We start from the raw sequence: 25,097 nt of genomic DNA, 5'->3' as shown, positions 1-25,097 counted from the left end.
TAGAGATGGGGTCTTGCTGTGTTGCCCAGGATGGTCTCAAACTCCTGGCCTCAAGTGATTCCCCTGCCTCGGCCTCCCATAATGCTGGGATTAGAGGCATAAGCCACCATGCCTAGCCTTGAAGATTTTTTTTTTTCTCTTAATTTGAGACAGGGTCTTGTTATGTCACCCAGTCTGGAGTGCAGTGGTGCGATCTCAGTTCACTGCAACCTCCACCTCCTAGGCTTAAGTGATCCTCCCACCTCAGCCTCCTAAGTAGCTGGGACTACAGGCACACACCACCACGCCTGCCTAATTTTTCTGTTTTTTGTAGAGATAGGGTTTCGCCATGTTGCCCAGGCTGATCTCTAACTCCTGAGCCCGTCTCGGCCTCCCAAAGTACTGGGATTATAGGTGTGAGCCATCACGCCAGGCACCCTGAAGATTTTTAAGACAAGAAATTATCCACTTCTTAGCTGCCAGGTTGTTTTTGATATTTTGTTGTTTGGTTTTTCTCTTCATAAATGTAACCATCTAATGAAAAGTTTGAAAAATAGGAATAAAAAGACAGCACCTTCTCACAGCCTCATCTGCCCATCCTAATTCATTTAGGGCACTGGTTTTCCTTCCCATTGTGTTGCCTGGCAGTGAGATAGCAAACGTTTCCTGCACACCTACTGTGTGCCAGGCTCTTGGCCGAGTGTTTTATATGTACTCTGTGATTTAGTCTTCCTGTCAAACTCATGCAATTCGGAACTCTGTTGTTGTAAGCTTGAGAGACTGGCTCAGACTCATACAGCGTGTGTGGCTGGGGGTGGCAGGGTGGGAACTGGAATTCAGGTCCATGTGAGAGTAAACCCAAGCTTTCCATGCCTGGAAAGGCACTCCAGCCTGGGCGACAGAGTGAGACGCCGTCTAAAAAAAAAAAAAAAAATTACTGGGTGCATTGGCTCATGCCTGTAATCCCAGCACTTTGGGAGGCCGAGGCAGGCAGGTCACGAGGTCAGAAGATTGAGACCATCCTGGCTAACACAGTGAAACCCCATCTCTACTAAAAATACAACAAATTACCCGGACGTGGTGGCGGGCGCCTGTATTCCCAGCTACTTGGGAGGCTGAGGCAGGAGAATGGCGTGAACCCGGGAGGCGGAGCTTGCAGTGAGTGGAGATTGCGCCACTGCACTCCAGCCTGGGCGACAGAGCAAGACTCCGTCTCAAAAAAAAAAAGACAAAATCACGCCGTGAAGTTTTTTCACACCTATGGCCAGTGGGGAATGTGGCAGCTCATGGCAAGTCTTTGGGGTCCCAGTTGTTCCCTTCTCCTCCCTCCCCTGCCGTGGCCGCCATGTGCCTGTGTAGCAGGAAGCTGTGGGATCTGCAGACTCAGCTCTATCAGGCTTCCCAGAATTGAGGGGCATGGGGTGTTATAGGGGACATTTCCTGGTCACATGGCTTAGCAGAGCTGGCGGCACAATTGCCGTGTGTCCTAGGAGCCTAGCTTGGCCTCTTCTACCTGGTAGGGTGCTTGGAGATCACGCCAGCACCTGCATCCACTCCAAGTGGGCGGACTGGAGAGAAGGAAAGCCAGGTTCTTCTGCTGGAGTGTGTGAGTGAAATGAGTCAGCCATGGACGGGGTGGTCAGGGAAGGCTTCCTGGAGGCAGGTGCCTTGGAAGACTGGAGGATGTAGCTCATGGCTAGAGGAGCAGCCAGCCACCTTCCCTGCAGAGAGCAGCCCCAGCATCCCCTCTGCTCCACCTCCCCTTGTCCTGAAGGGAGAAGAGCAACCTGGCCCACAGCCTGCAGGTGGCCCAGCAGCAGGCCGAGGAGCTGCGGCAGGAGCGGGAGAAGCTGCAGGCTGCCCAGGAGGAGCTGCGGCGCCAGCGGGACCGGCTGGAGGAAGAGCAGGAGGACGCAGTGCAGGATGGTGTGCGGGTGCGCCGGGAGCTTGAGCGCAGGTGAGCAGCATCTCGCCACCCTGCCAGGGCCCTTCAAATGTGCCTCGGGTCCCCTGACAGTGCCCCCCGTGGGGTTAGGTGACACCCACTGGGTCCTGGGCCTCCTACCGTCTGGACCCCTCTGATGTCGGGTTTTCTAACCAGACCCATTGCAGGAAACTGGGGCTCAGGGAGGTGTCGTCACTTACCTGGAGTCAGAGAACTAGTTAAAAGGTAGAGTTTGGATGATAATAATAAGAATAATTAAAATAACAGTAGTAATATTAGTAGTAGTATTTTAAAAATTTAGTTAGAATGATAATAATATCCTTACTAATTTCACTAAGTGCCAGATACCATTTTAAGCAATTCAGTTCTCTCATTTAACTCCATGATAACTCTGTGACATAGAAGCTGTTATCTCCATTTTGTGGATGGTAAACTGAGGCACAGAGAAGCCAGGTCACTTGCCCCAGGTCACACAGTTAGCAGAAGAGCCAGGATTTGAACCCAGACATTCCGCCTTCAGAGTTAACCTCTTCACCACTGCGCTGCTTACCTCTCAGGGACATGATCGATGATGATGTTTAGTAGACTGTGGTGGAGCATGTTATTCTTGTTTCTGAAGGTCCTTGGGGAGATGTGTCAGGCACTATTTTAAGCACATGTGAAGTTTGTATCCTTAAAACAGGCCGGGCACGGTGGCTCACGCCTGTAATCCCAGCACTTTGGGAGGCCGAGGCAGGCAGATCGCCTGAGGTCAGGAGTTCGAGACCAGCCTGACCAACGTGGAGAAATCCCGTCTCTACTAAAACTACAAAAATTAGTCAGGCGTGGTGGTGAGCACCTGTAATCCCAGCTACTAGGGAGGCTGAGGCAGGAGAATTGCTTGAACCTGGGAGGCAGAGGTTGCAGTCAGCCAGGATCGCACCACTGTACTCCAGCCTGTGTGACAGAGCAAGACTGTGTCTCACAAAAACAAACAATGTCACGAGGCAAGTGTTACCTCATTTTGCAGATGTGAAAACGGAGGCCCAGGGTCATGGAGCTAAGCGGTAGTGGGCTTGGTTGCCCTGTGGCTCAGGCTGTTTCTCTCCAAACTCCTGCCTCAGGCCTGGTCCCCGGCCCAGCATCTTGCTGGCTACAGGAGGTTCGGGGCAGGAAAGTGACATGGGCCACCCACCCACCCTTTGTCCCGCAGCCATAGACAACTAGAGCAGCTGGAAGGGAAGCGCTCAGTCCTGGCCAAGGAGCTGGTGGAGGTGAGGGAGGCGCTAAGCCGCGCCACGCTGCAGCGGGACATGCTGCAGGCCGAGAAGACTGAGGTGGCCGAGGCGCTGACCAAGGTGGGTCCCTGTCTGCTGCACAACCACAAACCTACCTCTGACCCCCAGCCCCAAGCCTTGTCACTCTGGCACAGACTGGTCCCAGTGTCAGGCAGACCTCTGAGCCTGGTCACAGACTGACCCCTTCCTTCTGGATACAGGCTGATCTTTGTCACAGGCCACAGACCTCTGGACCTCTGGTCCCAGCCATAAGTGGACTGACCTCTCTTTATGGCCGTATCCCTGCTCTTCTGGATGCTCCCGGGGGCAGTGCCTATAGTTCAGGGTCATCCAGTGCCTGAGACTCAGGTCCTGGGGTCTGAGAGTTGGGGCCACAGCCCAGAGAGTCCTTGGCGGGGTCATGCCCTGTCCGCTGCAGTCTGGGCTCTGAGCAGTGGTATCCCTAGACCCTACTCGGGATCCCCTGAACTCTGGCCCTGCCCTGCAGCTTGAGCTATTTTTGCACAGCTCTGTGGTGTGTGGCTTTTAAATAGCTCATAAGCAGCAGGCTTTCTGCGGTGATTTTTTTTTTTCCATCTCACACTGTGTCCCCTCCTTGTCTCCCCTCCCCTGTCTCCGAGGGTCCATCTCTCTGGATCTCTTCTTGGGCCTCCTCACCTCCTCCCGACCTTTCTGCCTCCCTCATTTCTCGGGGCCTGACCCTGCAGGCTGAGGCTGGCCGCGTGGAGCTCGAGCTCTCCATGACCAGGCTGAGGGCAGAGGAGGCCTCCCTGCAGGACTCCCTGTCCAAGCTGAGCGCCCTCAACGAGAGCCTTGCTCAGGACAAGTTGGATCTGAACCGCCTTGTCGCCCAGGTATGCTGTGCACCTGCGGGCCCACCTGCCTTGCCCACCCATCCTCCCCACTCAGTGAGGCACCCCGGGCCTGGCCCTGCACCTGTCTTGGCCCCTGCCTCCCTTTCTGTCTCTGGTTCTCTGTCTGTCTCTGTCCGTCTATCCTCTCTAGGCATCAAAGCACAGAAGCTCCATGGGCCCTCTTCATCTCCCCCTCCCCAGTGTCCCGCACACCCAAGGGCACTGTCCCTCATTCCCTGGGAGCCTCCCCTGGGCTATTGTGGCTGGTGGGTGGGTGGAGGAGGTGTCCTGGTCCTGAGAGGGACGCCCTGCTCACGAGGCCCCACTCCTACCTGGCCTCCAGCTGGAGGAAGAAAAGTCTGCCCTGCAGGGCCGGCAGCGGCAGGCGGAGCAGGAGGCCACAGTGGCGCGGGAAGAGCAGGAGCGGCTAGAGGAGCTGCGGTTGGAGCAGGAGGTGGCGCGGCAGGGCCTGGAGGGCTCCCTACGAGTGGCGGAGCAGGCCCAGGAGGCATTGGAGCAGCAGCTCCCCACGCTGCGCCATGAGCGCAGCCGGCTGCAGGAGCAGCTAGCGCAGGTGGGCCAAGCTGTGTGTGGGGTGGTGTGGAGAGCATGTGGGGCAGGCCGGGCTCCCAGCCGCCTGCATCCAGTCCTGGGTTAAGTCACAGGCACTGGAGCCTGCTTCTGGGTTAAATCCAGCCCCACTTCTGCTAGCTGGGGACCTTGGACAAGCTGCCCAACCTCCCATACCTCAGTTGCCCCATCTATAACATGGGGCCAACCGGGCGCAGTGGCTCATGCCTATAATCCCAGCACTTTGGGAGGCCGAGGCAGGTGGATCACCTGAGGTCCGGAGATCAAGACCATCCTGGCTAACACGGTGAAACCCTATCTCTACAAAAAATTAGCTGGGTGTGGTGGCACGCGCCTGTAGTCCCAGCTACTTGGGAGGCTGAGGCAGGAGAATCGCTTGAACCCAGGAGGCAGAGGTTGCAGTGAGCCAAGATCATGCCACTGCACTCCAGCCTGGGCAACAGAGCAAGACTCCGTCTCAATAATATTAATAATAATAATAATAATAATGATACAGATTAATAATAGGTGGAGACTTTTTAGAATTGGAATCTTAGACTTTTGGGAACATCACATCTGGAAGAGACCTTAATGTTTCAGGGATCCAGGGACCTTCATGCAAGGTCTATCCTGGAGCGCCTGGGTTTCTGGGAGGGGCCTCTAGAGGATGGGGTAGGGGGTGCAGGAAGCAGGGTGCAGGTCTCCACCTTGAGGCCTGCTGAGCAGCTGCACTTGGGTCTGGTTTATATATTCAGCTTCTCTGCAAGTTTAGAGTAATAGAAGGGTTCTGTTACTCCCAGAGCTGAGTGAGGGCCCTCGTTTTTTTTGTTTTGTTTTGTTTTGTTTTTTTGTTTTTGTTTTTGTTTTTTCAGACAGAGTCTTGCTCTGTTGCCCAGGCTGGAATGCAGTGGCACGATCTGGGCTCACTGCAACCTCCACCTCCGGGGTTTAAGCTGTTCGCCTGCCTCAGCGTCCCAAGTAGCAGGGACTACAGGCGTGCACCACCATGCCCAGCTAATTTTTGTGTTTTTAGTAGAGACAGGGTTTCACCACGTTGCCCAGGCTGGTCTTGAACTCTTGACCTCAAGTGATCCACCTGCCAAAGTGCTGGGATTATAGGCATGCGCCACCGTACCTGGCTGGGCCCTCGTTTTTGTACACACGTGCATTGCAGATCTAGAGAAGGTCATGACTTGCCCAAGTACATGTAGCACATCAGGGCAGACCCTGGGCTCGAACCCAGGCCTTCTGCCAGGACTGGGTTACGCCCAGAGTTGGGGTGCTGCACGATGAACAAGCTGGGGGATGCTGGGAGTGCTGCTCAGTCTCTGGGTGGGGGCCAGCTCTCCCGGCAGCTGAGCGGGCGGGAGCAGGAGCTGGAACAGGCCCGGCGGGAGGCCCAGCGGCAAGTGGAGGCGCTGGAGCGAGCGGCCCGGGAGAAGGAGGCGCTAGCCAAGGAGCGTGCTGGCCTGGCTGTGCAGCTGGTGGCTGCGGAGCGTGAAGGCAGGACCCTGTCAGAGGAGGCCACACGCCTGCGGTAAGGCCTTGGGCTCTGCCCAACCCGCCCTGGGGGGTCCTCCTGGGGCCACACCATGACCAGCCACACGCAGGCATGGGCCCCCAGGGGCAGTTACTAAGGAGTCTGGCTTGCCGACTCGTCCTAGCTGTGGCTCAGGCTTCCCCAGGGAGTGTGGGCCTGGCCAGGCAGGTAGATTGGCACTTGGCCCATGCCTGGCCACTCCCTGAGATCCACAGTTTCCTGGGGCCAGGGAGGCTGAGTCCCAGGGCCTTAGGGACTGTATGTGCTGCAGCTTGGAGAAGGAAGCCCTGGAGGGCAGCCTGTTTGAGGTGCAACGGCAGCTGGCCCAGCTTGAGGCCCGCCGGGAGCAGCTGGAAGCCGAGGGGCAGGCCCTGCTGCTGGCCAAGGAGACCCTGACTGGTACGAGGGACTGGGGACTTGGGGGGAACACCAGGTTCCAGCCCAGACTGCAACCTCCCAAGGTCTGGGGTCTCACAGAAGTTGGGAGCACTGGAGTAGGAGTCTGGCTGGCCTGGGTTCCAGTCCTGTGCCACCACTTACATCTGACCTTCCCTTGAGCAAGCCCCTTTCCTCTCTGGGCTGCAGATTCCTCAGCTGATTATTGGAGGTGGCAATGCCCACCTTCTAAGCCTGTTGCCAGGATGACGTGGGAAAAGCGTGTAAGGCTGTGGCACGGTGACTGGTTGAGTCAACAGTAACTGCTGTTCACCGGTCATCAGGCCTGTTAGTCTGAGTTCTCTGTGCTTTTCAGATGACTCTCTTGGCCCCAGAATCCCAGCCCCACTTCCCTGCACCGTTCCCATCCAGTCTTTGAACTCAGGGCTTCTGTCTGCTCACCTAACATTAACTAAGCACCTACTTGGGTCATGGAAATTAATTTTCCTGTCCATGTACACCTGAGCCAGACAGAACCAGGAAGGGAAATGCTGGTGGGTTTCCAACCCGGGAGATGGTTTTTAGATGATGGCTATACCATTTCCATTCCCTGTAGTCGTTTCCATTAATACTGATAGTTAACGCTTGACAGGTATGTTCATGTTAGTCATTAAAGGAGATGCTTTATGTGTAGCTGTGCAGCTGTGGGAAGTTGCTGCTGATATCCTCTGAGCCTCTGTTTCATCATCTGTTAAATGGGGATGAGGATAAACTACATAGGCATGTTATGAAGACAAAATGAGGTTATGCCTACAATACTTAGCTGGGTGCTTGACCCATAGTAAGTGCTCAGTCAGGAATAGGGTTGTTTTTTGTTTGTTTGTTTTGAGACAGAGTTTCACTCTTGTTGCCCAGGCTGGAGTGCAATGGAACGATCTCAGCTCACCTCAACCTCCGCCTTCCGGGTTCAAGCGATTCTCCTGCCTCAGCCTCCCAAGTAGCTGGGATTACAGGCACGCACCACCATGCCTGGCTAATTTTGTATTTTTAGTAGAGACGGGGTTTCGCCATGTTGGTCAAGCTGGTCTCGAACTCTTGACCTCAGGTGATCCACCCGCTTTGGCCTTCCAAACTGCTGGGATTACAGGCATGAGCCATCACGCCCAGCCTGTTTGTTTTTTGAGATAGAGTCTCACTCTTGTTGCCCAGGCTGGAGTGCAATGGTGCGATCTCAGCTCACTGCAACTTCTGCCTCCTGCATTCAAGCGATTCTCCTGCCTCAGCCTCCCAAGTAGCTGGGACTACATATGCCCGCCACCATGCCTGGCTAATTTTTGTATTTTTGGTATAGACAGGGTTTCGCTGTGTTGGCCAGGCTGGTCTCAAACTCCTGACCTAAGGTGATCTACCTGACCCAGCCTCCCAGAGTGCTGGATTACAGGCATGAGCCACCGCGCCCGGCCTATTTGTTTTTTTGAGGCAGAGTCTCACTCTTGTTGCCCAGGCTGCAGTGCAGTGGTGCAATCTCGGCTCACTGCAACTTCTGCCTCTTGGGTTCAAGCGATTCTCCTGCCTCAGCCTCCCGAGTAGCTGGGACTACATACGCCTGCCACCACGCCTGGCTAATTGTTGTATTTTTAGTAGAGACAGGGTTTCACCATGTTGGCCAGGCTGGTCTTGAACTCCCGACCTAAGGTGATCCACCTGCCCCAGCTTCCCAAAGTGCTGGGATTACAGGCGTGAGCCAAGGCACCTGGCCTAGGGTTGTTATATCTTTGACATCCGTCCCATTTGGGAGGTCTTCTCATCAGTCATTTTATGCCTTTAATGCCATTCTAGGTAGGCAGGAAAGGGGTCAGGGCCAGTGGGCCCATGTAGCAGATAGGGAAACTGAGGCCCAGAGAGGGCAAACCACTTCAAGAGGACCCAAACTAGATGCCAGGCAGGCCTTCTGCCTCTGGGATTTTGCCCATGTGGCTCACCTGGCCTAAATCTGCTGGCCCAAGGAAAAGTTTCAACCCAACCCTGCCCTTTCGCCCATTCCTCTCGTGCAGGGGAGTTGGCGGGCCTGCGGCAGCAAATAATAGCTACACAGGAGAAAGCCAGTCTAGACAAGGAGCTGATGGCCCAGAAGCTGGTGCAGGCTGAGCGGGAGGCCCAGGCCTCTCTGCGGGAGCAGCGGGCAGCCCACGAGGAGGACTTACAGCGACTCCAGCGTGAAAAGGTTCAGGCAGCTGGGGAGGGGTGGGCAGGACTCTGAGCCAGTGTTTCATCATCGTTCTTGCTCTGCCTCGGTCTCTACATCTGTGAAATGGGACTTCCTATCTGTTGTGGAGGCCCTGGGGACAGCTAGGAGGACTGGGGGGATGGGGAGGTTGTGGTTCTTATTAGACATGCAGATTCCCAGGTCCCAAATCTGGTCCAGCCCTGGTAATCCTGATGCAGAGGGTCCACAACCACATTTGGGAAATACTGACCTAATGTACAGCAGGAAAGCACTTTCATTTGCTAAGAAGTACTGTTTGCATATGAAGAGCCACTCAGACCTCAGCATATAGAAAGGCAAGGGGCCAGGGAAGTTACTAGAACACTGACTCTGGGGTTGTATTGCCTGGGTTTGAATCGAATCTTGGTCGCTTACTGGTGATGCTACCCAAGGTGTCTGTGTCTTCATTTCCCCACCTGTAGAAATAGGGATAGGATAGTGGAAGGTATTGAGGATGAGCTGAGACCATCTGCATAGAGGGCTTAACATAGTGACTGGTACTTAGCAAATGCTCCATAAGTTATGATTGCTGGCACTGGCATGCTCTCCAGAGTGGCCCTCAGGACAGGGGCCCTCGGCCACCAAATCCTAGGCAGGGCTGCCTCTGACAGAGGTGCAGGCTATGACTACATGGATCCAGGGCATGCCACTCACCCTGCAGTCCCCCTGGCCTTGGGTGGTTGCTACCACGCTTCTCCAGGAGGTGGCGGTAAAGTTTTTTTTTTTTTCTTTTTTTGAGACGGAGCCTCGCTCTGTTGCTTAGGCTGGATTGCAGTGGCGCAATCTCGGCTCACTGCAACCTCCACTTTCTGGGTTCAAGCGATTCTCCTTCCTCTGCTTCCTGAGTAGCTAGGATTATAGGCGCGCCACCATGCCTGGCTAATTTTTGCATTTTTAGTAGAGACGGGATTTCACCATATTGGTCAGGGTGTCTCGAACTTTTGACCTCGTAATCTGCCCACCTCGGCCTCCCAAAGTGCTGGGATTACAGGCATGAGCTACGGTGAAGCTCTTAAAGGAGGGGCGGTTTGGCCGGTTGTGTTGACTCATGCGTGTAATCCAGCACTTCGGGAGGCCGAGGTGGGCGGATCACGAGGTCAGGAGATCGAGACCATCCTGGCTAACACAGTGAAACCCCATCTCTACTAAAATCACAAAAAATTAGCTGGGCTTGGTGGCACGCGCCTGTAGTCCCAGATACTTGGGAGGGTAAGGCAGAAGAATCGCTTCAACCTGGGAGGCAGAGGTTGCAGTGAGCCAAAAACATGCCACTGCACTCCAGCCTGGGTGACAGAGCGAGACTCCGTCTAAAAAAAAAAAAAAGAAGCGGCAGCTCTGTCTGCTTCTCACAGAGTTGCTAGGGGCAAGTGCTGAGGCAGGCACCTGCCCTCAGGCTCCCCGGATGGGCTGCTATTTGCCTGTGGGCTCTGCCTGCCTGCCTGTCCAGTCCCCAGGGATCTGAACTCCTGTGACCTCCCCCTTGCTCTTCTTGCCCTTTGCATTGCCTGGCTTGGCCTCATTAATGTCCCCAAATCTGTGTTCTCTCCAGCTCCTCTGGCAACCCCTGACCCCCTTCATTCCTCACAGCCAGTCCTAACTCCCCTCCATCCCAACCCCAATCACTCTTCCACAGCTCTTGGAACATCACCTAAGCTAAAAATCAGATTGCTCCTTGTCACCTTGGCTCGAGTCCTCTCTCCCACTCCCCTCACTGTCCTTAGAATTCCCATGGCCCACACGGCCTGTCCTGGCCCCACCCCTCCCTGGGGCTCTGGCACTGTGACTCACCATGTCCCGTTCCCCTCTGTGCCCTGCATCCTCTAGGCCTTTCCAGGGGCTGTGTTCTTGGCCTGGGGTTGTCTTTTCTCTCTTTACCTGGCTGACAGATACTTGTCCCTCCTCAGGGGATCATGTTCGGACCACCAGGTCAGCCCACTGCTGCTCCTTGGCACTTTCATGGCCCTGGCGTGTCCCCATCATAGCCCTTATCACCCCCTTGTAGCTACCTGGTCACCCTCCCTGTCTCTGAGGGTATGGGGGCCAGATGGCTCTTGCTGCCCTGGTGTTTTGGGGGGTCTGCCTGGGCCCCTCCTGGTGTGTCACAGGCATCGGGTCCTGGCCCCCTAGGAGGCAGCATGGCGGGAGCTGGAGGCCGAGCGGGCCCAGCTGCAGAGTCAGCTGCAGCGTGAGCAGGAGGAGCTGCTGGCCCGGCTGGAGGCTGAGAAGGAAGAGCTGAGTGAGGAGATTGCTGCCCTGCAGCAGGAGCGTGACGAGGGCCTCCTCCTGGCAGAGAGTGAGAAGCAGCAGGTTCGTGAGCCCTGGCATGGCCTCTGCTGCTCTCTGAGCTGCTCCCGTCCTGGGGCCGGGCCCCGCTCCGCCACCTGGCAACTATGAGCCCTGGGGCAGTCTGCCTTCTTGGGGGCCTCAGTTTCCTCACCTGCAGGATGTGAGGATTAGAAGGGGGTTTGTGAGGCTTTGCTGTGCTCCATGCCTGGCACACAGTGAGCACCTGCTCAGTGACAGTAACAGTCGTGACACCAGGAAAGCTGTTCCGTATTCTCCCATGCCTCGTCCCACCCCACGCTGGGCATGGATCCTCATGGCTGCCTTCTGAGCAGTCCCCATGATGCCCACAGGCAACAGCTGACCCGTCCCCCCAAATAACAAATCCCTATCTTTCCTATAATATAACAGAGACAGGGCAGACTGCACCCATCTCCTCTCCTCACCAGCTGTGTACCTGGGCTAGTCACTTTACCTCCTTGAGCCTCAGTTTCCTCATCTGTAAAATGGGTAGAAAGAAAGACTCTGCAGTCAGGGTGCTGTGGCAGGTTAGTGAGCTCTATGAGTGGTATCCACGTCCGGGATTCTTGTGACTGCCGCTGTGCCCTTTTCCAGGGCTGCACGTCTGCCCTGAGTCCACCTGCGGTGGCACACTCAGGCCTCTAAGCCCCCAGTGGGCACATTTCCCAGGCAGGAAGAAGCCTGAGCATGCCCCCAGGACCAGCCCATCCCCCAAGCCCTTTGTCCCCTGCCTCTGCCCAGGCCTTGTCTCTGAAGGAGTCTGAGAAGACGGCACTGTCAGAGAAGTTGATGGGTACACGGCACAGCCTGGCCACCATCTCCCTGGAGATGGAGCGGCAGAAACGAGATGCCCAGAGCCGGCAGGAGCAGGACCGGGTAGGGCAGGCTGGGCAGCTGGGCCTCTGTCTCATAGAGAGGCAAATCCCTGGCTGAGGAGCCCCCACCACAGGGCGGCATGGCCCTGTCCTGGAGAAGCTTCCAGGCTGTGGGAAAGGAGGTTTAGCCCTTCTTTTGGGAGCCCCCATCTGAGGGAGGTGGCTCAGCCCTGCCCTGATGAGTCCTTTTGGCGTGAGGGAGAGGCCGGCTACACGGGCAGCACTCACTATGCATCCAGGGATTGGCAGAGGGTCCGGCAGGCCAGCGGGAGGGGCCGTGTTTAGACTAAAAGTGGACAGTGCACTGAGCGGGTTGGGAGCAGCCAGGGGCTGGGGGACACAGCAGGACCAAGTCTGAGGAGCCCCTCTGTCCCAGAGCACCGTGAACGCTCTGACGTCTGAGCTGCGGGACCTACGGGCCCAGCGGGAGGAGGCTGCTGCGGCCCACGCCCAGGAGGTGAGGAGGCTGCAAGAGCAGGCCCGAGACCTGGGCAAGCAGCGGGATTCCTGTCTTCTCGAGGTGAGCAGCCGCCCCCCTCTTCCGAGCAGCATACCCTAAATGGCACTGTGTGCCTGGGGGCCTAGTTCCCCAGGGCCCCAGAAGAGTGTAAGATTCCTCCCTGCATTTGAGGACCAATGAATAGCAACTTAGAAAGGAGGAAGCAAGCACTATGAAGCACCTGTTGTATACAGGTGGGATTTGGCCTCAAGGAGGGGTGAGTGGGGTCTCTGCCCTCTTGGTGGTGTGCTCAGGACAGTCCTGATTGATAGTGACTTCAGGTCAAAACATTACTGATTACAGCACGCCTTGCTCAAATGATAACTCACAGCCTGCGGTCTGAGCACTGCAGAGGGATGGGGCAGGCTCCCTGGGTCCAGGGATCTGGGGTACAAGACCCAGCTTGACGGGGGGGTCCCTGACCGCTGCCCTGGGGACACCTGCTGTGCTCACAGGCAGAAGAGCTTCGGACCCAGCTGCGTCTGCTGGAGGATGCCCGTGACGGGCTGCGGCGGGAGCTGCTGGAGGCCCAGCGCAAGCTGCGTGAGAGCCAGGAGGGCCGGGAGGTGCAGCGCCAGGAGGCAGGCGAGCTGCGACGCAGCCTGGGCGAGGGCGCCAAGGAGCGTGAGGCCCTGCGGCGCTCCAATGAGGAGCTTCGGTCTGCTGTGAAGAAGGCAGAGAGCGAGCGCATCAGGTGGGGTGTCGCAGGAGGACCAGTCCTGAGTCCTCATGGGATCCCATCCCTGAAACCTAACTTCACCCCCAACGTTCTGGGGAAATTGCCCAGATACGGATCGTCTGTCTCCTAAGCAGAGCCTGGCACCTGGGTGATTTTAGGAAGGTTTCCTCCCTGTTGATTGGGGAAAGGGGCAGAGGGGCAGTGGGCAGCTTTGGGTCCAGACTCAGACCCACCCACCGTCATCACCCTGGAAACCAGGTCCCCTCCTGGAGTCACTGGTCTACCCCTCCCAGCCGAGGGCCTGGGCCCCAGCCCTGCAGGGCTCAGGGCTCAGCTCTTCAGAGAGGCCACATGGGCAGACAGTGCCTGACCCACTCCAGAAATTGGAGGAGGCAGCTTTTGTGTAGAGCCACTGACTACTCCCAGGACCCAGGGCAGCCCCTGACCTCTGCCCTCTCCAGCCTGAAGCTTGCCAATGAGGACAAGGAGCAGAAGCTGGCACTCCTAGAGGAGGCACGGACAGCTGTGGGCAAGGAGGCCGGGGAGCTGCGAACTGGGCTGCAGGAGGTGGAGCGCTCACGGCTGGAGGCTCGGCGGGAGCTGCAGGAGCTCCGGCGTCAGGTACTCTCCCTGTGCCACCCGTTAGCCTGGGGCTTGCTGTGTGCCCCGGGCCAGTAGCTCCCCCTTTCTGGAATCATGTTTCTACCCCTATGTAAAACCAGGGGCTTGAACTATGACAAGCTCTCTCACCTAACCTTGGTGTGAATGGATGGGCTTTGAGGAGTCCTTGAATCCCTGAAACTGTGCAAAAGTCTGCGTGCATTTGTGTGCACACTCAGGCTCACATTTCTGCAAGGAGAGGAGCTGGTGTCCTTGTCCAGTTCTCAAAGGAATCTGCAAACAACAAAAGGTACAGATTTTGTGAACTAGGTCAGAGGTTGGCAAATGGTTTTTTGTAAGGAGCCCAAATGGTCAATATTTCCAGCTTTACGGGCCACACAGTCTCTGTTGCAACTACTTGACTCTGCTGGGGTAGTGAGAAAGCAGTCCCAAACAGTGCATGAACAGAGGGGTGTGGGTTCCAGTAAAACTTTGTTTAGGGACACTGAAATGTGAATTTTCTGTCATTTTCATGTGTCAAGAAATGTTGTTCTTCCTTTAGAAATGATCCATTTTCGATGATTTAAAAATGTAAAAAAAAAAAAAAATCCTTAACTCAGACCCTTGTAGAAACAGGAGATGGGCTGAATTTGGCCTGTGAGCTGTAGTTCGCTGACCCGTGAATTCGATGATCCGCAAACTCAACAGCAGCATGCATTGAAGAAGCACCTGCTGTCTACTGGGCACTGGCCTGGACACTGTGGGTTCAGGCTTCTCACTCTAGAAGACGCAAAGAACAGGAAATGGCCTCATTCAGCCCCTAGGCGCTGCCTCACCCAGAGATATCACAACCAGGCCAGGCGCAGTGGCTCACACCTATAATCTTAGCACTTTGGGAGGCGGAGGCCAGTGGATTGCTTGAGCCCAGGAGTTCGAGACCAGCCTGGGTAACACAGTGAAAACCTGTCTCTACTAAAAATACGAAAAATTAGCCAGCTGTGGTGGCTCATGCCTTTAATCTCATGCTTTGGGAGGCCAAGTTGGGAGGGCTGCTTGAGCCTAGGAGTTCAAGACCAGCCCAGGCAACATAGTGCGAACCAGTCTCTACAAAAAATTTAAAAAATAGCTAGGTGTGGTGACATGCTCCTGGAGTTCCAGCTACTTGGGAGGCTGAGGTGGGAGTATCCCTTGAGCCCAGGAAGTCAAGGCTGCAGTGAGCTGTGATCGCATCACCGCTCTCCAGCCTGGGCGACAAAGCAAGACCCTGTCTCTAAAAAAAGTTTTTAAACTTTTAATTTTTATTTTATTTATTTATTTACTTTTTGAGATGGAGTTTCACTCTTGTTGCCCAGGCTGGAGTGCAGTGGCGCAATCTCGGCTCACTGCAACCTCCGCCTCCCGGGTTCAAGTAATTCTCCTGACTCAGCCTCCCAAGTAGCTGGGATTACAGATGCCCGCCACCACACCTGGCTAATTTTTTTGTATTTTTAGTAGAGACAGGGTTTCACCATGTGGGCCAGGCTGGTCTCGAACTCCTGATGTCAGGTGATCCACCCACCTTGGCCTCCCAAAGTGCTGGGATTACAGGCATGAGCCACGATGCCTGGCCCCCCCAAATTTTTTTAATTAAAAAAATTGTTTTTAATTACAAAAAAAGAGATCACAACTGGATAGCCAGAGATATTCTGATACTCTGATAGCCAGAGATACCACAGCCCCCTTCACCCAGGCCCCTTCCTGAGAAACCACAAGACTCCCGGAAAGGAGCTGGCATTTGCGTGCTAGCTTTTGCTGGACGCGTTGCATGCTACGGCCTCTCCTGTTACCCCTGCTGTAGCACATGGGGGAGGTAGGCAGTACCCCCACCTGCTCCTGTGGGGAAATAGGGGCTTAGAACATTGCCGTTGTCTCAGATCGAATCCCAGTCTGGTGTGTGTGGGCTGTGTGACTTTGGGGAGGTTACTCTGACACTCTGAGGCTCAGTTTTCTCATCTGTTAAATAGGGATAATGTTACTACCTACCTCATATAGCATTGTACCAAGATTAAACGAGTTAATATAACTGAAGTGCTTAGAACAGGACTGGACACATGGTAAGCGCTCCAAAAACGTTCATCACCATCGTAGAGGGGAAAGATAACCCAGGGAGCTGTGGTTCCTGCCTGTGAACTCCTGGTCTGCTAAGGGCTGAGCCCTCCTTCTATTATACCCACCCCTTTATGAAAGGTAGTTTTGGCCCACTGATTAAATGGTAAACAGGCTACTGGTGCCCAAGTGCCTGGCATCGCCCAAGTTCAGTGTGGTTATGTAGGGGCCGGCTCCCAGTGGATGTGGGGTGGTATTTGATACATGTGTCCCTAGAGCAGTAGGTACCAAGTGGCCTTGGGCCAGGACTGGGAGGGTACAGGGGCAGAGCTGAACCTGCTGCCATTCCCGTGCTCTCACAGATGAAGATGCTGGACAGTGAGAACACCAGACTGGGCCGGGAGCTGGCGGAGCTGCAGGGCCGCCTGGCGCTGGGCGAGCGGGCAGAGAAGGAGAGCAGGCGGGAGACCCTGGGCCTCCGGCAGAGGCTGCTGAAGGGCGAGGCCAGCCTGGAGGTGATGCGGCAGGAGGTAACTGAGCAGGCGGGTGGGCTGGTGCATCTTTCCTTCCCTCAGCAGGAAGCAGGTGGGCACCCCAATGCTGGGGCCATTCTGAAAGGCCACTCCCTAGGGCTTGCTCCTTCCCCCACTCCTTGAGACTCTTCCCCAGTTGTAGTAACAACAACCCAAAGAACAGTGGGCCTACTGTGTGCTGGCACAAAATGGGTAGGGAGAAGCCCAGTAGATACGACCTTGTTTGATTTTCCCAGCAGCCCCATGGGGTAGGTACTGTTAGCCCTTTTTATTTATTTATTTATTTTGAAATGGAGTCTCACTCTGTCGCCCAGGCTGGAGTGCGCTGGCACCATCTCGGCTCACTGCAACCTCCGCCTCCTGGGTTCAAGCAATTCTTCTGCCTCAGCCTCCCGAGTATCTGGGATTACAGGTGCTTGCCACCACGCCCAGCTAATTTTTTGTATTTTTAGTAGAGACAGGATTTCACCATGTTGGTCAGGCTTGTCTCAAACGCCTGACCTCAGGTGATCCACCTGCCTCGGCCTCCCAAAGTGCTGGGATTACAGGTGTGAGCCACCACAGCCTTCCTACCATTAGCCCCATTTTACAGAGCCCTCAGAGAGGTCGAGGGATCTACCCAAGGTCACACAGCCACCTAGGTCTGTCTGACTCCAAAGCCCACAGGCTACCCGCTCTGCCTTTTCCGGCTGTTTCATCGCCATGAATCTGTTGTGTGGCCTGAACCAAGTCACGTCATCTCTGTGCCTCAGAGCGCTCATGAGAGATGGGCTAGCACAGCCGGGCATGTATGAAGGGCCCTGGCACAGGTCCTGGCACCCAGCTGCTCAGTAGATGGGTTTCCAGTGAAACTGGTGACCATGAGAGGTTGACTCTCTAAATGGCAGGGGTGGCTTTGTGTCTGTGTGACCATGCATCCCATCAGGAAATGATATTTTAGTGCATGCCCCCATTGTGTGCAGATTTATTGATAAATTATGGGCAAGGGCGGCAATGTAGCCTAGTGGTTAAGGGAACAGCCTCTGGACACAGCTCCCTTTGGAACCAGTGGGCACTTAACCTTCCTGGCTGTTCACTGTGTTCCCAAGTGCAGCCCGCAGCCCCCGTGTGGCCCCGTGTGGTGTGCCTCCCCGCCTTTCCCCCACCCCCCAGGGCTGTGAGTACATGTGATTAATAAGCTGCTGTCAAGCTATTAAAAACAAAAAACAAAACAAAAAAAAGAAACAAAAACAGCCAGGCGCAGTGGCTCACACCTGTAATCCCAGCACTTTAGGAGGCCGAGGCTGGAGGATCACTTGAGGCCAGGAGTTCGAGAGCAGTCTGGCTAACATGGCAAAACCCTGTCTCTACTAAAAATACAAAAATTAGCTGGGCATGGTGGTGCTCACCTGTAATCCCAGCTACTCGGAGGCTGAGGTGGGAGGATCACTTGAACCCAGGAGGCAGAGGTTGCAGTGAGCTGAGATTGCCCCACTGCACTCCAGTCTGGGTGACAGAGCTAGACTCTGTCTCCAAAAACAAACAAACAAACAAAAACCCACAAAAACAACAACAAAAAAAACAGCCTTTGGAGCTAGAGTGCCTGGCTTTGAATCCCTGCTCTGCAGTTTACTAACTCTGGCCTTGGACAAGTTACTTAGCATCTCTGTGCCTGTTTCATCTTCTGTAAAGTGAGATCGATTCATAGAGTAGTAATTAGAGTTAATATTTTTTGGAAAGTTACTTAGTGCCTGGCACTGATAAGCCCTATGTATTCAAATGCCAGCTGTTATTACTAATAAACTATGGGCATTACAAGGCTTGTATAAAGAATAAAGAGATTAATAAATTCTAGTATTTCCTCCCACGGGGATGTTTTTGCACCGCCTGCTTGAGTGGCGAGCACTAAAGGAGAAAGGATTGTACTGAACACACAGCCAGGGATGGTGGGCTCCAGTCTGGGCCTTAGGGGTGGGGCGTCGGTTTGGGGGAGGTCTTGCCGACCTCCACCTCCTGGCATCACTCCAGCTCCAGGTAGCCCAGCGGAAGCTGCAGGAACAAGAAGGCGAGTTTCGGACCCGCGAGCGACGCCTGCTGGGCTCCCTGGAGGAGGCGCGTGGCACTGAAAAGCAGCAGCTGGACCACGCCCGCGGCCTGGAGCTGAAGCTGGAGGCGGCGCGGGCCGAGGCTGCAGAGCTGGGCCTGCGGCTGAGCGCAGCCGAGGGCCGGGCACAAGGCCTGGAGGCCGAGCTGGCCCGCGTGGAGGTGCAGCGGCGCGCGGCGGAGGCCCAGCTGGGTGGCCTGCGCTCGGCTCTGCGCCGGGGCCTCGGCCTCGGTCGCGCGCCCAGCCCAGCCCCACGGCCAGTGCCCGGTTCCCCTGCCCGGGACGCACCCGCAGGAGGTAAGGGCAGTGCCGCGCACAGGGAAGGGGGGAGGTGGGCGGGCCGCACTGAGGCCCCGCCCCCACATGGCAGGTTTTTTTGTTTTTTGTTTTTTGTTTTTTCTTTTTTTTTTTTTTTTTTTTTTTTCTTTTTTATTGATCATTCTAGGGTGTTTCTCGCAGAGGGGGATTTGGCAGGGTCACAGGACAATAGTGGAGGGAAGGTCAGCAGATAAACAAGTGAACAAAGTTCTCTGGTTTTCCTAGGCAGAGGACCCTGCGGCCTTCCACAGTGTTTGTGTCCCTGGGTACTTGAGATTAGGGAGTGGTGATGACTCTTAACGAACATGCTGCCTTCAAGCATTTGTTTAACAAAGCACTTCTTGCACCGCCCTTAATCCATTCAACCCTGAGTGGATACAGCACATGTTTCAGAGAGCACAGGGTTGGGGGTAAGGTCACAGATCAACAGGATCCCAAGGCAGAAGAATTTTTCTTAGTACAGAACAAAATGAAAAGTCTCCCATGTCTACCTCTTTCTACACAGACACGGCAACCATCCGATTTCTCAATCTTTTCCCCACCTTTCCCCCCTTTCTATTCCACAAAACCGCCATTGTCTTCATGGCCCGTTCTCAATGAGCTGTTGAGTACACCTCCCAGATGGGGTGGTGGCCGGGCAGAGGAGCTCCTCACTTCCCAGTAGGGGCGGCCGGGCAGAAGCGCCCCTCACCTCCCGGATGGGGCGGCTAGCCGGGCGGGGGGCTGACCCCCCCCACCTCCCTCCCGGACGGGGCGGCTGGCCGGGTGGGGGGCTGACCCCCCACCTCCCTCCCGGACAGGGCGGCTGGCCAGGCAGAGGGGCTCCTCACTTCCCAGTAGGGGCGGCCGGGCAGAGGCGCCCCTCACTTCCCGGACGGGGCGGCTGGCCAGGCGGGGGGCTAACCCCCCCACCTCCCTCCCGGACGGGGCGGCTGGCCAGGCGGGGGGCTGACCCCCCCCACCTCCCTCCCGGACGGGGCGGCTGGCCGGGCGGGGGGCTGACCCCCCCACCTCCCTCCCGGACGGGGCGGCTGGCCGGGCGGGGGGCTGACCCCCCCACTTCCCTCCCAGACAGAGCGGCTGGCCGGGCAGAGGGGCTCCTCACTTCCCAGAAGGGGCGGCCGGGCAGAGGCGCCCCTCACCTCCCGGACAGGGCGGCTGGCCGGGCGGGGGGCTGATCCCCCCACCTCCCTCCCGGACAGGGCGGCTGGCCGGGCGGGGGGCTGACCCCCCCACCTCCCTCCCGGACGGGGCGGCTGGCCGGGCGGGGGGCTGACCCCCCCACCTCCCTCCCGGACGGGGCGGCTGGCCGGGCGGGGGGCTGACCCCCCCACCTCCCTCCCGGACGGGGCGGCTGGCCGGGTGGGGGGCTGACCCCCCCACCTCCCTCCCGGACGGGGCGGCTGGCCGGGCAGAGGGGCTCCTCACTTCCCAGTAGGGGTGGCCGGGCAGAGGCACCCCTCGCCTCCTGGACGGGGCGGCTGGCCAGGCGGGGGGCTGACCCCCCCACCTCCCTCCCGGACGAGGCGGCTGGCCGGGCAGAGGGGCTCCTCACTTCCCGGACGGGGCGGCTGGCCGGGGGGGGGGGGCTGACCCCCCCACCTCCCTCCTGGACGAGGAGGGAGGATGCTCCTCACTTCTCCGACGGGGTGGCTGCCGGGCAGAGGGGCTCCTCACTTCTCAGACGGGGCGGTTGCCAGGCAGAGGGTCTCCTCACTTCTCAGACAGGGCGGCCGGGCAGAGACACTCCTCACATCCCGGACGGGGCGGCAGGGCAGAGGTGCTCCCCACATCTCAGACGATGGGCGGCCGGGCAGAGACGCTCCTCACTTCCCAGATGTGATGGCGGCCGGGAAGAGGCGCTCCTCACTTCCTAGATGGGATGGCGGCCGGGCAGAGACGCTCCTCACTTTCCAGACTGGGCAGCCAGGCAGAGGGGCTCCTCACATCCCAGACGATGGGCGGTCAGGCGGAGACGCTCCTCACTTCCCAGACGGGGTGGCTGCCAGGCAGAGGCTGCAATCTCGGCACTTAGGGAGGCCAAGGCAGGCGGCTGGGAGGTGGTTGTAGCGAGCCGAGATCACGCCACTGCACTCCAGCCTGGGCGCCATTGAGCACTAAGTTAACGAGACTCCGTCTGCAATCCCGGCACCTCGGGAGGCCGAGGCTGGCGGATCACTCGCGGCTAGGAGCTGGAGACCAGCCCAGCCGACACATCGAAACCCCGTCTCCACCAAAAAAATATGAAAACCAGTCAGGCGTGGCAGCGCGCGCCTGCAATCGCAGGCACTCGGCAGGCTGAGGCAGGAGAATCGGGCAGGGAGGCTGCAGCGAGCCGAGATGGCAGCAGTACCGTCCAGCTTCGGCTCGGCATCAGAGGGAGACCGTGGAAAGAGGGGAGAGGGGAGAGGGGAGAGGGGAGAGGGGGGAGGGGGGAGGGGAGAGGGGAGAGGGAGCTCTATCTACCGTTTTTTGTTTTTTCAAGGAGCCCACCACACCCCTCCACTGAGGTCCACTTCTTAGCCCCGTCCCCTCACCGAGACCCCTCCCTTCACTGATCTGTGCTTCTCAAGGGCGCTTCTTTTTTCTTTAGACCAGGCCTCACTCTGTTTCCCGGGCTCAAGTGGTCCTCCCTCCTCAGCCTCCTGAGTAGCTGGGACTACAGGTGTGCCACCACGCCCAGCTAATTTTTGTAGTTTTTGTGGAGACGGGGTCTCACTATGTTGCCCAGGCTGGTCTTAAACTCCTGGCCTCAAGCGATCCTCCTGTCTCGGCCTCTCAGGGTTGGGATTAGAGGCATGAGCCACGGCACCCGGTCTAGGCCACTTATTTTTTTGGGGAAGTGGGGTGGTTCTTTTTTTTCAACTTTTGAGACAGGATCTCACTCTGTCACCTCAGTTGAAGTGCAGTAGTGTGATCTTGGCTCCCTCTGCCTTGGCAGCCTGTGCCTCCTGGGCTCAAGTGATTCTCCCACCTCAACCTCCTTTGTAGCTGAGACTACAGGTGTGCACTACAATGTCTGCTTAATTTTTGTGTTTTTAGTAGAGATGGGGTTTTGCCATATTGCCCAGGCTAGTCTTGAACTCCTGGACTCAAGCGATCCTCCCACTGGGATTACAGGCGTGAGCCACCGTGCCTTTCCTGGACCGGGGGATGGAGGGCTCTTAATGCCTTTGACTCCTTATCTGATTTTCTGAGCTTCCATCCTGCCATATACTCCCATATACTTTCAGTCATCTCTAGGTTACTTAGGATACCAAATACAGCTAAGTGGAAATCGTTGTTACACTGTATTGTTTTTAATTATTCTTTTTTTTTTTTTGAGATGGCGTCTTGCTCTGTTGCCCAAGCTGGAGTGCAGTAGCACGATCTCGGCTCACTGCAACCTCTGCCTCCTGGGTTCAAGTGATTCTCCTGCCTCAGCCCCCTGAGTAGCTGGGAGACTACAGGCGTGTGCCACCACGCCTGGCTAATTTTTGTATTTTTAGTAGAGACGGGGTTTCAAGGCCGGGCACGGTGGCTCATGCCTGTAATCCCAGCACTTTGGGAGGCAGAGGTGGGCGGATCACGAGGTCAGGAGATCGAGACCACGGTGAAACCCCGTCTCTATTAAAAATACAAAAAAAATTAGCTGGGCACAGTGGCAGGCACCTGTAGTCCCAGCTACTCGGGAGGCTGAGGCAGGAGAATGGCGTGAACCTGGAAGATGGAGCTTGCAGTGAGCTGAGATCCCGCCACTGCACTCCAGCCTGGGCGACAGAGCGAGACTCCGTCTCAAAAAAAAAAAAAGAGACAGGATTTCAGCATGTTGGTCAGGCTGGTCTTGAACTCCTGACCTTACATGATCTGCCCACCTCAGCCTCCCAAAGTGCTGGGATTAAAGGCATGAGACACTGTGCCCGGCACACCTGGCTAATTTTTGTGTATGTGTGTGTGTGTGTGTGTATAAATATACATATATATATATGTATATTTTTTTTTTTTTAGGAGAGATGGGGTTTCACCATGTTGGACAGGCTGGTCTCAAACTCCTGACCTCCAGTCGGGATGATCTGGGAACAGATGATGGTGATGGCTGCACAACAGTGTGAATGTAATTCATGCCGCTCAGTTGTACACTTAAAAATGACGAAAATGGCCGGACACGTTGGCTTATGCTTGTAATCCCAGCACTTTGGGAGGCCGGGGCGGGTGGATCACTCGAGGCCAGGAGTTCAAGACCAGCCTAGCCAACATAGTGAAACCCTGTCTCTACTAAAAATACAAAAAATTAGTCAAGTGTGGTGGCAGACGCCTGTAGTCCCAGCTACTCGGGAGGCTGAGGCAGGAGAATCTCTTGAAACCAGGAGGCGGAGGTTGTGGTGAGCCGAGATCGCACCATTGCACTCTAGACTGGGCAACAAGAGCGAAACTCCGTCTCAGAAAAAAAAAAAAAAAAATAGGGCAAAGCCAAGGTAGGGGCTAGGGCAGTTCATGCGGGGGCAGCAGGTGCCTCACTGAGGAGGTGATGGGTAAGGGGAGAACGTGAACGAGCAGCTGGGAGAGGGACTCGGGGCGAGTAGGGAGGTCCTGAGTGGAGGTGCGCCTGTCCTGTGGACAGCAGGGGCCAGCAGTCCCAGAGCATCAAGCAGGGGGTGAGATTTGGGGACGAAGGGCTTGCTCCAATAGACATTATAGGCCTCTACGGGGACTTTTACTCTGAGACGATGGGACCTTCTAGAGCTGGAGGCCCCCAGGGGCAGGCCTGCTTCTTTGGGAACCTCTGAGCGAGGCCTTTTGGGTGGTGACCAAGTTCGTGGCTGCGGAGCAGTTTTGGTGTCCCTCTGTGGCCAAGGCAGGATGCTCATGGCAGGACCCGTGTCCTGCAGTTCCAGTGCCAGCCTCCAGGTAGTGCCCTGGTTCCACCCACCCTGCCCCCTCCACCTCCCCGGGCCATCACTCCAAGCAGAGTGCACAATTTTCTGCCAGGGAGTCGGGCTGCCTGGATTCCCATCTCAGCCCTGAAACTTCCCAGCATTGAGAACAACCAAATCACTTTTTTTTTTTTTTTGAGCCCAAGTCTTGCTCTATTGCCTATGCTGGAGTGCAATGGCGCGATCTCGACTCACTGCAACCTCCGCCTGCTGGGTTCAAGCGATTCTCCTGCCTCAGCCTCCTGAGTAGCTGGGACTACAGGCGTGCACCACTGCACCCAGCTAATTTTTTGTATTTGTAGTAGAGATGGGGGTTTCACCATGTTGGCCAGGCTGGTCTTGAACTCCTGACCTCAGGTGATCTGCCCGCCTCGGCCTCCCACCAGAGTGCTGGGATTACAGGTGTGAGCCACCTTGCCTGGCCCACTTTTTTCTTTTTCTTTTCTTTTCTTTTTTTTTTTTTTGAGACAGAGTCTCTCTCTGTTGCCCAGGCTGGAGTGCAGCACAGTCTCAGCTCACTACAACCTCTGTCTCCAGGGTTCAAGTGCTTTTCCTGCCTCAGCCTCCAGACCTCAGCCTCCCAGGTAGCTGGGACTATAAGCGTGGGCCACCATGCTCAGCTAATTTTTCTCTTTTCTTTTTTCTTTTCCTTTCTTTTCCTTCCTTCCTTACTTTCTTTTCTTTTCTTTCCTCTTCTTTCTTCTTTTTTTTGATGGAGTCTCACTCTGTTGCCCAGGCTGGAGTGTAATGGTGCAGTCTTAGCTCACTGCAACCTCTGCCTCCCAGGTCCCAGTTCAAGCAATTCTCCTGCCTCAGCTTCCTGAGTAGCTGGGATTACAGGCGCCCGCCACCACACCTAATTTTTGTATTTTTAGTAGAGACAGGTTTTCACCATGTTGGCCAGGCTGGTCTCGAACTGCTGACCTCGTGATCTGCCCACCTCGGCATCCCAAAGTGCTGGGATTACAGGTGTGAGCCACTGCTCCCAGTCTTTTCTTTCTTCTTTTTTTGAGACGGAGTCTCGCTGTGTTACCCAGGCTGGAGTGCAGCGGTTCGATTAGGCACACTGCAAGCTCCGCTTCCCGGGTTTAAGCAATTCTCCAACCTCAGCTTCTTGAATAGCTGGGATTACAGGTGCGTGCCACCACGCCCAGCTAATTTTTGTATTTTTAGTAGAGATGGGGTTTCACTATGTTGGCCAGGCTGGTCTCGAACTCCTGACCTCAGGTGATCCACCTGTCTCGGCCTCCCAGAGTGCTGGGATTACAGGCGTGAGACACCGCACCTGGCCAATTTTTGTATTTTCAGTAGAGACGGGGTTTTACCATGTTGGCCAGGCTTGCCTTGAACTCCTGACCTCAAGTGATCCGCCTGCCTCGGACCCCACAGTGCTGGGATTACA

At 56.0% G+C, this 25,097-nt stretch overlaps 1 protein-coding gene across 3 annotated transcripts in view; it reads left to right on the top strand.

The window, feature by feature from the left end:
• CROCC (ciliary rootlet coiled-coil, rootletin) overlaps positions 1–25,097 on the top strand; it is a 56,712-nt gene that overhangs the window by 23,754 nt on the left and 7,861 nt on the right. For all 3 annotated transcript variants that reach the window (XM_016954892.4, XM_513109.7, XM_009449179.5), the window contains exons 14-27: positions 1,754–1,936; positions 3,117–3,261; positions 3,909–4,055; positions 4,399–4,629; positions 5,969–6,162; positions 6,437–6,564; positions 8,595–8,764; positions 10,934–11,113; positions 11,852–11,986; positions 12,362–12,505; positions 12,940–13,178; positions 13,625–13,784; positions 16,211–16,378; positions 18,389–18,761. In XM_016954892.4, coding sequence (XP_016810381.3) covers positions 1,754–1,936; positions 3,117–3,261; positions 3,909–4,055; positions 4,399–4,629; positions 5,969–6,162; positions 6,437–6,564; positions 8,595–8,764; positions 10,934–11,113; positions 11,852–11,986; positions 12,362–12,505; positions 12,940–13,178; positions 13,625–13,784; positions 16,211–16,378; positions 18,389–18,761 — 2,597 coding nt within the window. The remainder of the gene's footprint in view (positions 1–1,753; positions 1,937–3,116; positions 3,262–3,908; positions 4,056–4,398; positions 4,630–5,968; positions 6,163–6,436; positions 6,565–8,594; positions 8,765–10,933; positions 11,114–11,851; positions 11,987–12,361; positions 12,506–12,939; positions 13,179–13,624; positions 13,785–16,210; positions 16,379–18,388; positions 18,762–25,097) is intronic.

This window comes from Pan troglodytes, chromosome 1, assembly GCF_028858775.2.
Source record: "Pan troglodytes isolate AG18354 chromosome 1, NHGRI_mPanTro3-v2.0_pri, whole genome shotgun sequence".
NCBI lineage: Eukaryota > Metazoa > Chordata > Mammalia > Primates > Hominidae > Pan > Pan troglodytes.
This window is presented reverse-complemented; position numbering and strand designations above follow the sequence as displayed.